The 14,204-nt window shown below is 35.2% G+C and overlaps 1 protein-coding gene across 2 annotated transcripts; it reads right to left on the bottom strand.

Annotated features, from left to right (window-relative positions):
* Positions 1-1,127: 1,127 nt before the first annotated feature.
* Positions 1,128-9,624, bottom strand: slc20a1a (solute carrier family 20 member 1a). 2 transcript variants are annotated; one of them, XM_067394855.1, is made up of 11 exons: positions 9,466-9,624; positions 7,571-8,204; positions 7,062-7,202; positions 6,577-6,662; positions 6,332-6,428; positions 5,216-5,335; positions 4,613-4,828; positions 3,991-4,480; positions 2,074-2,259; positions 1,635-1,719; positions 1,128-1,534 (listed from the first exon to the last, which is right to left on the bottom strand). In XM_067394855.1, the coding sequence occupies exons 2-11, from the start codon at positions 7,917-7,919 to the stop codon at positions 1,370-1,372; spliced, it is 1,935 nt and encodes a 644-aa protein (XP_067250956.1). In that variant the 5' UTR covers positions 7,920-8,204; positions 9,466-9,624; the 3' UTR covers positions 1,128-1,369. The 2 variants fall into 2 exon arrangements, with proteins under 2 accessions (XP_067250956.1, XP_067250957.1); XM_067394856.1 differs by lacking the exon at positions 7,062-7,202 and having other exon boundaries at positions 6,577-6,591; positions 7,665-8,204.
* Between the last annotated feature and the right edge of the window lie 4,580 nt (positions 9,625-14,204).

Here is a 14,204-nt window from a genome sequence, read left to right as displayed (position 1 = left end):
ACATGTGGAAAGTGTGGGCTACACTGAAAAAGTGCTATAATCATTGATTTAGAATTCCAAGAAACAATAAGACATGGTTTCACTACTTTCCAGGCAGTGAAGTTGCATCTGAATTTGTGTCAAGTTTTTGTCATTTTCACATGTGAGTTCCAGGTGAAATATAGTAGCACACAATGAAATGGATTGTTAGTAAAGCTTTTTAATGTTTTTGAAAAACATGTCACTGTTTTTTAGATAGTGAAAATGCATTTGAATGTGTGTGAAGTTTCAGACAATTTGCTAAAAATAATTTACCCTAATGGGACAAAGTCAGTTATAAATGATGGCGCCCTAGAAAAAAAAAGTTCAAAAGTCAGATGTATAAAACTAGCCTTAAATATATGTAAAATATAAAGGCATTTATTTTTGTCTAGCTGTGATTTCATGATTAGCCAAAAGAATGGAAAACAAGAAGACTTATACGTGTGTAAATGAGAAACACTAGTGAAATTGTTTTTAAATAAAGCATTTAATTAGTGTTGAATATTCAATTTTAATATGTTAAGCATATCAAAGGGAATATAATAGACTGCAAATTTTCATTCATTGAAATGCATTGCACATGAACCATTTCAAAGTTTAAAACAATCACCGACAACAAAAGAGTTATAATCTAGGGTATCACAGCCATTATGGGGTTCCAGTCTTTATTTGAAATTGTAACAGTGAAAGATTGAAGTGCATGTCCACAGATTGAATATTCTTGTAATAATTTACGTGTTTTGTCAAATATAATGAACTTTGTTCTGTTTGATAGGATTTAAAGGAACCATTCATGGATCTTTGAAAGATTAATAGAATCATTTTTAGCAATCTCCATTTTATACACTTTTAAATATGTATTTATTATGTATTAAAAACAGGTCTTTCACAGTTTAAGATGACAAGAAAGCATAATTTATAATGTTTTGTAAAAACTGTAGTTTATTTACAGGTGGAAATAAACATGCATATGTCAGCAGAAACATGATTTATTTCAAATGTCATGCAAGTATATATAATTATAAATAAAATATTGCCTTACAGCTCAGAGTAAAAATGCCAAAAGTTGAAACAGAATTTTAGACCAACTTAATATTTTTCTTTAAAAAAAAAACAAACAAAGGGAGGCCCCAAGTAAACCTAAATAAACATTTTCATTCTACATATCTCACACATTTTACAGCTAAAAAAAATCACAGAGTAAGAGTGTGATGTGCAAACATACACAGTCTTTGATTTGCTATGTACAGTACATATGATGGGACAAGTTGAAGGGGCATTTCATAGTTGAGGCCCATTTTTGCTCAAAAGTGTAAGTATTTACAAGGAGTAAATGGTTTAACATACATTAAGTCAGAGGCAGTATAACATAATAGAAGAGTGCCATTATAGCAGCACTGATGAGACCAGAAATTGGCACGGTCACAAACCAAGCGATAAAGATATTCCGGAACAGATGCCAATCAACGGCCTTCCTGGAGCGGAGCCAGCCAACTGATACCACTGATCCAACCTGTCCATGCACACACAAATAAATATAAGATAATACAATTTGATGTTTAATACTACAAATTACAAGTGTAAGGATTTAATCTACTAGGTAAGCGACTCACCTTGCAATGAGTAGTGCTGACTGGGAGTCCAATATTGGAAGCGACAACCACAGTTACAGCAGAGGCGAGCTCAATGCTAAACCCACTGCGAGACAGACATGATGATTATAATAAGCACTATAAGCATCTTTGCACACATCATAGGACTGTTTGAATGGAAAAAAGTACCGTGGCATTGTCCAAATGTCATAATACTAAAGACAAGACAAATTTTCTTTACTGCGGTGGTGCTTGAGGGAATTTCCATGAGACTAGGACTGTTGTTAAACTATTTGTTTACACTGCAGAGTCAACAGAGATAAGAAAGTGGGAACCGGCCCTTAAGCCCCATGAGAACCATGGAGATAAAAACTGAACTATAAAGTCTGATCCCACAAATAAGCGCTCTTATCATCGGTTTCTGCTCAGTGGAGGTATGAAGGCATAAGCAGCTTGTTACCTGGAGGGAGTGATGGGAGTCAGGTCTTTGCCCATGGTTTGTATGACCCTTCGACCCCAAATCCAGAGTCCTGTACAGATTCCTACTCCACCATACAGGAGCAACCAAATTGGTGTCGGTGCATTGGGTGCTACAGAAGCGGTGTCATAAATCAGCCAGAGAGCAACGAGGGGGCCAATCGCATTACTGTAAGAGAGGAATGATGGGTAATGTTAACATTTAGAGATTAATACTGTGCTTATTATAAAAAATGTGAGAAATAGGGTAGAAATGCATGAAATGCATTACCGTGTAAAAGTTTAGATTTGGTGAGATTTTTAAAATGTTTTTAAAGTATCTTATGCCATCCAATGCTGGATTTTTTTTTTTTTTTTTTGGGATAAAAATACAGTAAAGGAATAATATTGTTAAAATAGCTGTTTTCTATTTGCATGTAATTTATTTTACTGTGAATTTTCAGCATCATTACTCCATTCTTCAGTATTACATGATCCTTCAGAAATCATTCTAATATGCTGATTTGAAGTAACATTTCTTATTATTATCAATGCTGAAAATAGCTGGTTAATATTTTTGTGGAAACTGTGATTTTTTCCAGGATTCGTAGATGAATAGTAAGTTCAATTAACAGCATTTATCTTAAACAATTTTTCTTAACAATTTAAAACACTCAAGCGTTTCTAAACAAATCAAATGCAAGAAGAGGCTAAACAATCTCGATTGGCTATTGTCTGTGCGCACACACACAATCAGAGGTGTCTTTTAGATGGGGAGCAAACACATAATCGAGCTGTTTCGCGACTCCTTGAGCTTGAACGGACAAATACACTCACAAAATGATCTCAAAATCCCCGTCTCGACAAGTATTCTTGTATATAGTGGGTTATAAAGTCTTAAGTGAACCTAAACAGTTAGGATAACTTGAAAAAAAAGGGATGTTTCATCATATTTGTTCCGTGCATTCGGTCATGCATTTGTACATTGGGTCCGTGCATTTAGTGACAGTAGCCTAAAAATAACTGCTTTCATTAATTGTCAAACAACAAAACAACTTTAACAATGATTAATCTATATTTAATTTATACAGTGAACACTATGGATGCAGTGTTATTACAATATTTATATGCATATTATTTCTGTATAGTACTACTGTTAGACCTAACTTTATTTGTAACTGTTCTATAGTATATATCTGTTTTAATTTGTGTATTCTTATTTTTACTGTGTGTTCTCACTTGTCAATGTTTGAACTTTATTAGGAGTCATTGCTGTGGTATCAAAGTAGCCTACTTAAAGTGTTCTTAAAGTGGGAAGCAAAGCTATTTTTGTCCTAAAACCTCACATTTTTATTTGTACTTTATTTATTTCTTCTTTTTTTTTTCACTGATCCGAAAAATGATCCTATCCATGACTCGAAAACCGTAATATGATCTGAACCACGAGTTTTGTGATCATTTGCACCACTACTGTATATCAAATGTAAATTTATGTTTGTTATTATTAATTTTCCTGGTTAAATAAGCATTACTTAAAATAGAGAGACCAAATACAATTCTATTTTGTATTTTTTGTAATAACTATGTTATGTTCTATTTATAAAACCAATTATAAATTTCATCAAGTTGGTGTTTTTGCGCATTTTTACATTTATTCCAAAATAACTAAAGTAACAATTTAAACAATAAATATTATTTGGTAATTAATGTTCACATTTTCTAAAGATTTTGACAAAAAAAATAAATAAATAAATAAAAATGGCACACACACTATCAGAGCTTACAAAAGTATCACAATTTTTTTTTTAATTATTTGATTAAAAATGGAAAAAAAAATTGATGTTTTTGTAATCTCTGATAGTGTGCAGGACTTTCTTTTGATTTTGGACAAAATATGAAAGGTTTCTTATGTCTCTCATACCTAACATCATTTCCCCCATGCGCAAACGATCCGAAGCAGGCGGTGAGGATCTGCAGGAACTGGAAGAGCGTTGACACCTCTGGCTTGTCAATTTCAAGCTCATCTATTTCCTCTTCCAGCGAGTCTCTTCTGACGGTCTCGTCTGCCATCTCCACTGCCAGAGCTCCATCTCCTTCAGCAACTTCTCCATCAGCCACTGCAGTACAGTAACTGTTATAGCTGTCGTACCGCGAGCGCCTTTTCTCTCCATCCAGTCCGGTCCGGCTTCCCTCGCCCTCCTTCAATGACCCGTGTATTCCGTAGATGGCCATGGTGTAAGAAGTATAACTGTTGTTTCGGCGCATGGGTTTTTCTCCAGTCTCTCCCATGCATTCGCCCACCTTGGCCAGGTGAAGTTTGTGCAGTAGATCCTTGTAGATTCCAGAATCTTTGTGTACGGTGTGGAACTGGCTCAAGTCTGGGACAGCAATTCCGGCACTGCCATTTAAAGCTATAACGGATGACCGAAAAATGTTGAACAAAGAATGAGAAATATAGTCAAAAGAGAGAAATTAAAGCTTAATCAGTTAATCAAATCTTCTGTAAAATTAATTAAGTGTGTTTATCATTTCAAGAGGCTGACCATGAGTGCAATCCAAATCTTTGGTGTCAAAATCTTTGCTGTCCAGGTCGGTTTCCGCTGAGCCTCCGATGTCAAAGGCCACTTTGTTGCTGTCAGCAGGGGGTGTCTGTGGAACAGGAGAGTAGCTTCGAGGTGGGACGGGATGGTCCACAAGGCCATTTGAGGATGGCTTCTTCTCAATCAGTTGTGTCCCACTAGTATTAGCAATATTCTGACCTGAAAAGGTGGAAACAATTACAGAAATAATTATTATCCAAATGCATGCAAAGTCAATGCGGCAGTTTATTAGAAACATTTACAAAGATATTTTATTTCGTCATGTTGCCATAGGCTTCTGGAAAAGGCTTTAAAATACGAAATAAAGTCACAACGTGAGACATGAAGTCACAACTGCAAGAAATAAAGTTGCCATTGTGATATATTCAAAAGTTTTTCTTTTTTATTCTTGTTGAATAAAAGTACTAATTTCTTTTTTCAAATCTTTAAGAACTGAATGTTTCAACAACCTTCCATACTTTTTCTAAGAATTTCATACTTTGAGTATTTTATATTGAATATACTGAAAATGGTCATAAAATTAGACATGATAATATAAATATTTACTTTTGATCTTCTTCTTTAACTGTGGACACACAATGAACCAGACCACCACAGCAGTAAGCATGGCACAGCCCAGTGAGATCAGCAGAGTGCCCCACCATGGTACCCTATCGAATCCCAACACTGTAGAATAAAGAAAAGAAAGAGATGAAAACCTAACATGTTTTAGTGTTAAACAGTGCTACATATTCTACACTTTCATATTGAAAATCAACAAGAACACTCCAAGTCTCACATTCCTCCTGAAAAGTTCTTGGGTTTCTCTATTAGCAAATTAGCATTAGCATAACTTCAAATTCTGATTAATAGCAAAACTGTGTGGATAATTCAACCTGAAATACAAATAATATTTAAAAAAAAATAATAAAAATTTAAATGGAAGAAGAAAATTTGTGAAGTGAAAAAAAAATCATCTTTCTTCTTTTCTAAACAATGAAAAGAATTACTGTAAGCCTGTTGTGTGTTTACAAAACACTGCAGTGCGATAAGCAAACGGTTATACAATTTCTGTTTCAAATCAGGTTGAAATAGGGCACTTTCCAGTGAAAGTGTCCTTTTTATCATTATAACTTACGGCTAAGTTACTTTTCAGCTCCTCTGAATGAGAAGAATCAGTATCAAACAGGGTCATGTGCATGGCTCAATAGATAACCAGGAAGAGGGCGGCCCTGTGGTCCGCTGATTAGTACACAGATCCTAGGACAACAGTTGGTTCACAGAGGCCTTTTTTTCTTCAGTACATCATGTACTCTGTGAAGTTTGCTTAAAAGTACAGATTGCTGAACTTGGGCCAAAATTATGTTTCATAATTCAGTATATTCATTAGCAATATATAGTATACTGTGAAAGTAAATTAAAGGTAAGTTAATTAAAGACAGATGAGGGAGGGGTAATGTATGAATACACGTGATCATGACCTCAGCATGTTGTATATGTGTTTAAATCATGCATCATATCAAAGTATAATCTTATTGACAATTTGAGAACAAAATGTTCCTCAAATAAATATGACATCCCCCCCTCCCTTCAGTGACATTTAGTGACATGGGATACAAATAAAAATCTCTTATTCAAATTAAAAAATGCAAAACTATTTATTTAGAGAAGAAAAAAGCTTACTTGGTGCTCCGGTAAACATGATGGAGAACAGATTGATTCCCATGGTAACAGCATAGAAAACTGGTAATGCTCTTAAACCATTGGGCACCGGATCCTCCTAGAGCACATGGATATATTGCTGTTTAGCACATGGTAAAAAAAAAAAAAAGTATGTTCTTTCTTTATTGACAACAACAAGAGATTACGATGTGCCAAAACAGACACTGGCACATTATGTAACAGGTGAGTTCAGATTTGCCTTTTACCTTATTCAAGATGAACTTGCGGACAAAGTAGAAGAGAATGGCAGACATTATGCCGGAGAGAAGAGGAGAAAGAAACCAAGAGGCAACTGGAACACATATATCAATGAGTTACACAAATATGCATAATGTAACATCCAAACAGTGATGCTATTGTTGTTATCTAAAAATTATATGGCCCAAGATTTCTCAGGGCTGTATGGCGAGTATCAACAAACACCCAGTAAGACACCAGGGGTAAGCATGTGACTGTGTTTCCTGTCTGTATAGTCCAAAATGTTCTGTTCCATAAATAGATCTCATTTGGGTCATGTGAACAGAATAATAAAACTAAGAGATCTGCATTCAATCATGATGGGGTGGTCTTACGGCTTACTATTTCTGGGGTCACATGGGAAAATATTCTCTTTTCATTAACTGACTCATTCTTCATTTAATCTGACTAAGCATGTTTAGGCAAAATCTCAAAAATACTCAATTTCACATACCAATGCGAAGCAATTCCAGCCATTTGACCCCCTGATGACCCCTGGCAACCATGGAAAAGCCGATTGTAGCACCCACAATGCAGTGCGTTCCAGAGATGGGGAGTTTCAAGAATGAAGCTACGAGCTGCCAAACAGCAGATCCTGTAACAGTGCAAAAAACAAACACACATGGTTGTGACGTGACCAAAACAAGTCATGACAATATGAGAAAGTTCCACCTAGGTGATATGCTCGCAATTTACTGGATTCAGCTGAATATCATTCCCCTGTGAAACACACTAGGATGGACATTTTGAGGGTGTTTAAATATGCATTGGCTTTGAGTGAAAGAGAGAGCAATGGAAGTCAATGGGGTCCAAAACAACACTGACTTTCATTTGATTCACAAATATTTTCTTTCACGTTTCACAACAGAACTAAAGTCAGGTTCAGAATGACATGAGGGTGAGAAAATGATGACAGAATTTTCTTTTTTGACTTAACTATCTTAAAATTAAGTACGTACTCACCAAACATGGCGCTGATGGAGCCAGCCATCAGCACAGCCTCTGAGCCATTGTACATGTGAACATCGATGATACCCGAACGGATGGTCTCACTGACCTTGGCCCCTAAAAGGATGGCGCCCACTGTCTCAAAGATGGTGGCCAGGACGCAGGCCTGGCGCAGAGTCACGACCCCAGAACCCACTGCTGTACCAAAGGAATTGGCCACATCATTGGCGCCCACAGAGAACGCCAGGATAAAAGCGATGACAAAGCCCAGGATCAGCAGCCAGAGAACACCAGACATGTCTGTTTGTGTGGCCGCCGTTAGCATGGTAACAGCTGCAAGGGATGCTAGTGTAGTGGATTCCATTACTGGAGAGTAACTGCACTATTGGGCTATTGTGAATCAAACTGAGTGAGACTATTGAGGTATTTCTTCTTGATAAATAAATAAATATCCAAAGTAATAAAGGAGATGAGTCAGAAAATCAATCTATACCCTGTCTATCTCCACAAATGAAAAGTAGCAGGAGGTAAAAAGCAACTGTTAGCTACATATACTAATATCAGTCAAATCTTTGCATTGGCTTTGGGTGGCTACACAGACAGAAACATCCATTGTGGACAAGATCCTAGTAGTGATCGACGGTACATTCTGGAAAAGAAAGAGCCATTTGGATGAATCAGAGACTTTAAGACCAGACAATAAAAACGCACAAAACAGAAACACACAATTAAAGTAAACCACACTGCCTTTATATGCTTTGATTTAGTTATTTTTGGGGGGGATGGTACACAGTCGGATTTGTGGGTGCAAAATAGCCAAACCTAGTCCACATAACTATATAAGCAAAATAAACAATGGGTACACACGTTTAAAACATGTTGACAATGAAACTTTGGTCATACAGTCTATAAAATAAAGTCATTTTTCAGCTCAGACTGTAATAATTCGGTTTAAAACCAATGCAAAGCACAATATGCTACTGATAACATTTCATATTTGCAGCAATATCTTACTATTTTATATAGTAGTTTTACCTTTATCACGTGGCTGGGTGGTAAACAACAAAGACACATGGTGTCAAACAAAGGGATAGTGATTTTAATGCATTTAATTATTTATAAGCATATTACTTACTCTCTCTCTCTCTTTAAATCTGTTAGCATAGCATATTTTTTATCCACCATAAAAATAATACTGTTTTTTTTTTCCAAAAAACCTTTGAGGGACATTAAGATCTACTGTGTGCCAGTGTAAGTAGTCAAGTAAGGAATTTCCAAAACAAAGTGCCATATTCATTTGGATAAAAGAGGCTTAATAATGCTTCATTAAGCGTGCTATTTGATTATGAGCCTGAAAATACTTTTGATATTTTGATTGCAACTTGTAACCTTGTGATGGCAAGTTTTGATGTAACACAGACTATTGCATAAGTGCCTTCAGCCATCAGAGGATTTAGAGACTTTACAACACTTTACAAAGGCTTGAGCACATGCTTCTTAAGAGAAGTAGATGAATGACGTGTTGAATGACTTATTGTTCTATGAAAACAGGTGTTTGATTTGACTTTGTACAGAAGACCTGCCTAACAAATCATTATGATGTTCCCAGACCACACAAGAATACATGCTCAAGAATCATCAGAATTTGTCAACATTCTAATTATTTAAGCGCCAAGTCTGGGTCATATTAAATACAGATAGTTATGAAAAGACAATTGATGTAAGATGACCAACACTGTGCAGTTCATCATGCTATTCTGAGTTGTTGTTAAGGACATGAATGTAAATTAACGATGTATTACATTACTATCCAAAATTACTAAAATCATATCAAGTTTAAATACACAACTTTTGCAACCCTTAAAAAAACTCTCCGATGTAACCTAAAAGTAACTAAACAGAGTACTCACCAAATGCGTTGAATGACTTCTGCTTAAACAGCTGTGTAAATCGATAAATGCACGCTCAGTTTCTGTGTAAAACACACAAAGTAAATATAACCCTGAAAACCTTCTTAGACTTTAACTCCACGACTCAACTAACTGTAGATCAGTCTGGCCTGTTATATATAATTACTAGAGAAGGAGGGGAAAGTGAAGAAAACCACACCTCCAGAGGATCATGAGACTGTGAGTTCTGTGAAAGCCAAAGACTTTTAATGTTTAGCCAGAGGTTTGCTCACCAATTATACTTAATATTTCGTCATGTGTGCCTTCATGTAGACACATGTGCCAACGTTTTTCTCTATATGAAAAATGACCACATAATTGTGTATAATATTAAAGCAATGGGCTGTGAAAAATTACATAACTTTGTTTTACAAGAGCTCATTTACAAACTTCTGTTAATATGCCAGGTCTGGAAAGAGAAAGTTGTTACAAAAATCTAAAAAGAAGAAGAAGAAGAGAAAAAAAGATATTAGGTTACACTATAAACCAATTTATAAACCAACTATAAACCAATTTGTGGTTTAATAGGTTATACAATGTTCAACTATAGACATTCTACTAACTATAAGTAACTTAGCAACTACATGTCAACTAAATCTCAATAACTGTTCTTATTAACAGGCCCTCAATCATATCATTAGTATTAGTAGATTGTAGTAGACTGTTAGGTTAGGATTAGGGTTAGTAGATAAGTATATATAAGTAAATAAGATGACAAGTAGTTGGAAAGTTACAAGAATGTCTGCTGGGGAGCATCAAAATAAAGTCTTAGCAGATATTAAGCAGACAGTCTACTAATACTCTAATGACTGATAGTTGACATGTAGTTGCAAAGTTACTTATAGTGAGTAGAATGTATAAAGTGGACCATCGAAATAAAGTTTTACCAGGTTTTATAGCTTAAAAATAACTTTAGAATAAACTTTAAAAAAAAATAATTGTGTAAAATTATACTGTTATTGTATATGTTGCACATAATTGTTCTTATTAACAGGCCCTCATTCTTTTTGACAAATTGCTTAGATAATGCAAAACACTCAGAACAGGATAGATCATGATACAACTACCAATCTCTAATCATTTATTAGTGCACAATACTTATGAACAGGTCTTTTTCCGTTATCAGTGACTAATGAACATCCGTTTTTTCCATGTGTCACAGAAACACATCTATGACCGTCAGCAACTCTGCCAGGACCGAAATGCTACGATGGACACTGGACTGCTGACATCTTTCTTTGTGTAATTATTTACCGTTTTAAAGTGATGGATGGTATGTTTGATATGGAAAATGCTTTCTCAGCTCAAATAAGGAAGGAGGCAGATATTTTTGGATCAAACTTTGAACCCCATTTGGGAAGGCCGGAGGGGCCTGAACTGACGGTCTGTCAACACATAATGCCATTGAGATTATTTCCATGTCAGTGACCCACAATCTGCACAGCACTTCTTAAAGAGGAATTTATCTTCAATACAGTAGGCCTACTTAATATTGCTATAGTCTCTTTTCAAACTGAATTTCAATGTGACAAAAAGGGGGAAAAGAGTTCAAAGTGAAGCATCTTCATTAAAATATGGCTATTAAAGGCTTACATTAGTTTTGTCATGGACATCTGGGTGCAGATACTGTATGATGATGCTGAACCCAAGGACGTCATTTCTGCTATCAAGAAAGAAACTACTGCTAAAAAGATTGGAAATTATAAGATTTTTAAAATGTACAGTAAAACTGTAATATTGTGAAACAACATTACAATTAAAAACAACTGTTTTCTATTTTAATATGTTTTAAAAAGTAATTTATTCCTGTGATGGCAAGGCTGAATTTTCAATTTCCAGGATTCTTTGGCTAATAGAAAGCTCAAAAGAATAGTATTTATTTGAAACAGAACATATTTGTAACAATATATCAATCTTTACAGTCTCTTTTGATCAATTTAATGCATCCTTGATGAAAAAAAAGTTCAAATTTCTTTAAAAAAATAATAATAATAAAATAAATAAATAAATAAATAAAACCACATTTCTGAAGTGTGTACTGTATGACTATGGATATAAGCATCATGTTTTGTACACTTCATGTGCATCTTGGTTCAGTCACGGGGGAGTGAGGAATTTTCCCTACAGGATTTTTTGCTTCCACACAAATCCTGACCTCAGTCCAGACCACAGGCAGCTTCATGTGAAATGCAGAAGGGTCTGGATCAAGGCCAGACCAAAATTTAACAAGCCTGTTGTTGTATTTGTCTGAAATGGCAGGTTTTTCACTCTTCTTTGTAATTCAGAGACTGGCAGATGTTGCTTAACATCTAACCTGCCGGTTAGTCTTGTGAAATAAGCCTTGACATTTTGAACTTGCTCCTACGAAGCAGTTTTCAAACATTATATATGCCCCTGGTTTTACAAAACAGATAACCTGCTCATTTAAACTCTCTCTGGGAACATACAGTAAAATTAAAAATGATCTTCACCTCTCAGGCGCACAGTGGCAGCTCTGTTTTTCCCCAAACCGCGTGCTTAAACCTGTATTTAAACTCGACGCGTAGGAAAACAGGAAAAGAATCTTCAGACTAAATAGTTTGGTTTTGCCATGTGTCTCACCCACATGTGTCTGCAGGCTGCTCAGCCGTTCCACTAATAGGTTAGCACACTGACACAGAGCAGGAAGACGCTAAAATAAGCTGTTTTCTTCCTGGTCCGCTCTGAACTGAGTGACATAGTTCTCTGAAGCCCAGTCTGCTCTGCACCACACTACATAAATCCCCAAATACCAAGATAGGGATTTTTTTTTCACTCATAAAATAGATATATAGGCTACCAAACTGAGTTAAGGACCTATCAGTCTACGCCATCTAGAGTTTCAAGACAGAACTTGGTATGTATACACACACACATACATTATATATATATATATATATATATATATATATATATATATACATTATATACATATATATATATATATATATATATATATATATATATATATATATATATATATATATATATATCCCTTTTAAGTGAAAAAGAAATACACATGCAAAGTGGTTTGAAGGAGGTTTTTACAGGAGGTTAGAAAGTGACTCATGAAGCCTGATTATTGACAATGCAATGGGCCAAAACAACATTGATAGACTAACTGAACAAATCACCACACCCAAAATAACCACCAATTACATGCAATTTTACAAAGCCTGATACTTTAATTATAGAGATATAGTGCACAATGGGTAGCTAAAAATGAATGAGAATTGTTAAATATCACGTGAAAGGGTAAATAAGAGATTATTTGAAATACTTTCCGCCTCTACTGAAAACATCACTTATGAAATAACAGATAATGACATGTGAACAGCTGTGGGAGACCTGAACTATAAACACAAAGAGAATAACTCACTGGCGTCTACCTAAATCAATCGCTGCATTATAGGGTACAATGACAATTTACCCAATACAGTGCGAGGTATTGTTTATTTATGTACTTGGTGCTGTTTAGTTTAATTGCTTAGTCTTTTTCATTTCACAATGACAGCTAAATAGATGGTGTTAGTTGTTTTTTCATATGTTCTTTTACCTTGACATCTTGTTAACATGAATCTGGAGACACTCAATTAAGAAAGAGCGAAACAGCCAGTACTGCCTAGACATCATTTCATTAAGATAAGACAATAACAGTGAAAAGAACAGTGGGCAGATTTTTTCCTGCACACAAACAAGTCAATTTTAACAACAGTTTACACAGGTTTGCAATCATAATCCAAAAACATGTTAGTGCTTGCCTGAGGCAAAGCAACCCAGTTCCCTAGAGTTTCTGCTGCCAACATCTCCCATCAACAAATCTATTCAGAGACCTTTTCAAACATGGACACTCATAGCAGTCAAGCCATTGAAAGCAGTAATATGTACACAGCAGAAGGACTGGCATAATAAAAACATTTGAAATTATTTATTTCAAATTCTGTAATTGGCTCAGTGTCATGTAATTTCATGTTCATATTTTCTTATCTACTGAAAGATAACCCTGCAATTTAAAACATCTGTTGAGCTCTCATACGTAAAAGTAAGATACTGTCACAAGCAACCCAGCTAACATTCTCAGAACTTTAGCTAATGTTGTGGCAAGGTTCTCTCAAAGTTATGCACAAATGTTTTTCTAGTAACATTAATAAAACATTTGGTCAAAGTTATCTTAAAAGTAAGCACAAAAACATTATTTATACATTGATTTATATGTCTTTACCTGAAACGTTTAGTTGGATGTTCGACTAATGTTTTTTAAATTTTAATATTTGTTTCAGAATGTTCAGAGGTTCCATTATGTTAGCAAAATGATAAAACGGAATGTTCCCTTAACGTTTGCATGAACAAGATAAAAAGTTTTTAAAACATGAATATACAGTGCCCCTAAAGGGATAAGATCGGAGGAAAAAATATATTTCAATGCTTTTGCGTTCCCCCGAGAAACTTTGCATTCACTTGTTCCCCCGACAAATAATTTTCCCTCCCATCTCATTTTTTTTTTTTTCCTTTACCATGTCCCTTTAGGGGCTCCCTATGAATGTTCACCGAACATTCAGGAATTAGGACTGAGTTCGAAATCACCCCCTATAGCCTTAAGCAGAGCACTATTTGAGAGAACAGATGTACTCATTCAATCCCATAATGCACTGCAATAATGAGTGTACAACCGATGAACAATC

Source organism: Chanodichthys erythropterus, chromosome 9 (assembly GCF_024489055.1).
Source record: "Chanodichthys erythropterus isolate Z2021 chromosome 9, ASM2448905v1, whole genome shotgun sequence".
Lineage (NCBI taxonomy): Eukaryota > Metazoa > Chordata > Actinopteri > Cypriniformes > Xenocyprididae > Chanodichthys > Chanodichthys erythropterus.
Note: the sequence above shows the minus strand (reverse complement) of the source record. Positions and strands in the feature narration are given on the sequence as shown.